The sequence below is a fragment of the Papilio polytes genome, unplaced genomic scaffold, assembly GCF_000836215.1.
Source record: "Papilio polytes unplaced genomic scaffold, Ppol_1.0 DF824493.1, whole genome shotgun sequence".
Lineage (NCBI taxonomy): Eukaryota > Metazoa > Arthropoda > Insecta > Lepidoptera > Papilionidae > Papilio > Papilio polytes.
Window position 1 is genome coordinate 39,402 of NW_013524711.1, and position 2,684 is coordinate 42,085.

General features: G+C 38.9%; 1 protein-coding gene across 1 annotated transcript in view; it reads right to left on the reverse strand.

Moving 5' to 3' along the window:
• LOC106108015 (Kv channel-interacting protein 4-like) overlaps positions 1-2,684 on the reverse strand; it is a 35,609-nt gene that overhangs the window by 1,833 nt on the left and 31,092 nt on the right. The window contains exons 4-5 of the mRNA XM_013292418.1: positions 2,479-2,548; positions 326-396 (exon numbers count right to left, since the gene is read on the reverse strand). Coding sequence (XP_013147872.1) covers positions 326-396; positions 2,479-2,548 — 141 coding nt within the window. The remainder of the gene's footprint in view (positions 1-325; positions 397-2,478; positions 2,549-2,684) is intronic.

Here is a 2,684-nt window from a genome sequence, read left to right on the forward strand (position 1 = left end):
TCTGCTGCCCGCGACTTCCTCATGCAGTATTAAAAATAAAGTAGCCTATAATATTCCCGACTATGCCTTCTACCATTAAAATAATAATAATCTTCAGTGAAAGACATTTTTTTTAATGCGATTTTATTGACATTATCTTCAAGTATATTGACTATGGCCTAATCACCCTAACTTTAGGGTAGGCTCCGAGCCCCTCGGTCGGGACGAATAGATGGATCGATTTTCAAGAAATCTGGAATTTTTCTTTTGATATAACAGACACTCCGATTGTATATATGTATAGATACGTGACGTATAAGTACAAAGTGTGTACAGTACTTCTTACCTCAAAATTAAGTTTCCCCCTTTGCTTATGTTTGACAGTGTTGAACACGTAGTGCGCGTACTGAGTCGCGTCTGTACAACATACAATACAAAGATATATAACCAAACTAATCTTATAAATGCGAAAGTTTAGATGGATGGTTAGCGTTTGTAGCCTAAACGGCTGAACGGATCTCCATGAATTTTGGTATATATATAACATAAGGTGGCAAACGAGCAAGCGGCCACCTGAAACCGCCAAAATGGCGAAGCGACCGCTGCCCATAGACATCCGCAATTGCAGATGCGTTGCCTACCCTTATACGACGGAGGAGGAGACGCACATAAAGAGGATATTTCCCCTTCCTACGCATCTCCTCCACCGTCAAATCCACTTCCTCTTCCCAACCTCTCCTTATAAGAAAAAGGTGGGAAAGAGAAAGAGACTTAAATTAGGTCTCCGGCACCACACTCATCAGACGAAACATGGAATTGCTTCCATTTCACGGCTGTCTTCTGTGTGGTCGTGGTATTACACCGGGCGTACCGGCCTATTCGTGCTAAGATGTTAAAGCGGGCACTACCACTGGTACAGGTTTAGAACATAGTCTGGAAGAACACATAGGCTACTTTTTATCCCGGGAATAGTTACAGTTCCCGTGGGATTCATTAATTTAGTTTTTTAATGTTCACTCGATCATTCTGCAACGGTTCAACATATCTTATTGAATTTTGGCACAGATGTAAAACAAAGTGTGGAGTACACATGAGATAAGTTTCATCCCAGAGAAATGTCCGGTTCCCGAGATACGTAGCTTTTTTTAATTTATATAGTTCGTATGTTTTCTTATACCACGCGGACGAAGTCGCGGGCAACAGCTCGTGATATTATAAATGTCAAAGTTTAGATGGATGGATGTCTGTTAGAGTTTGTAGCCTAAACGGCTGAACGGATTTCGATGAAATTTGGTATAGATGTAGAGGATAGTCTGGAAGAACACATAGGCTACTCGCTTTTGTTTTAATTTAATTTTACGTGGACAGTGTCGCGGGGGAAAACTAGTAAATCTATAATAGTAATTTACGTATTATTTAATTAAATGATTAATGGTCACGCATGTCAGTAACTTAGAAAAATAACATTACCTAGGTTTCCTAAACATTTAAATCTACACTAAGATAGCATGGAATGTATACGAGTATATTGATTTGATCTTGTTATAGGTCGTAACTGATTCATCTAATTCTGATTAGTAATATTTTTATTTAACAAACTAACTTTCGCCCTCGACTCCGTCCGCGCAGAATTTAAAAACTGACTAAGTTATCTTGTGTTCTTCCAGGCTATGTTCTAATCTGTGCCAAATTTCATTAAGATTCGTTCAACCTAAACTACAAACCTTACTAATATTATAAATGCGAAAGTTTAGATGGATGGATGGATGAATGTTTGTTAGCGTTTGTAGCCTAAACGGCTGAACGGATCTCCATGAAATTTGGCACAGGTTTAAAGCATAGTCTGGAAGAACACATAGGGTACTTATTATCCCGGGAATAGTTACGGTTCCCGTGGGATTCATTCATTTAGTTTTTTAATGTTCACTCGATCATTCTGCAACGGTTCAACATATCTGATTAAAATTTGGCACAGATGTAAAACAAAATCTGGAGTACTCATGGGATAAGCTTCATCCCCGAGTTGTCCGGTTCCCGAGGGATACGTAACTTTCTGTAATTTATATAGTTTGTATGTTTTCTAATACCACGCGGACGAAGTCGCGGGCAACAGCTCGTTTATAATATTAGTAAGATTAGAATCGCATGTAACAAGAAATACGTTAATTATGAGTGTGGTACACCGGTAGAGGTAGACATAGAAAGAGACATGAAGAAGGGAGTGATGACTGAGATGACGTATGATAGGGTTATTTGGAGGAAGAAAACAGTGCCGACCCTACGAAAGGATAAGGTAGGGGAAATGATTTTGCCATTGGAAAGAAATACCTATTACCACTGAGGAACATAAGCTGTTCAATGCGGACGAAAGCGCCGGCAAAAGTTAGTATTGTGATACAATGTACAGTAATCAGCAAAGGTTGATGATATTAAATATCGTAATTAGGATTTTTGAAATCATTCCTAGAATTGAGTTTATACCCGCTAGTGTTTATTTACCTCCGATTGGAAAGAACTGCGAGAATATATTCTTGAAGGACTCCTCATCCACCATCCCCGTCGGGCATTCCTGGTGAAATATAAATAATTTTTCTGGTGAAATATCAAGAATAGATATGGTTATAACATGTTTCGATAAGTTTGACTTGCTTATAGCGCAGCTTATAGCTTATTGCTTGCAGCGCATCAGGGATGTTTGCAGAAGC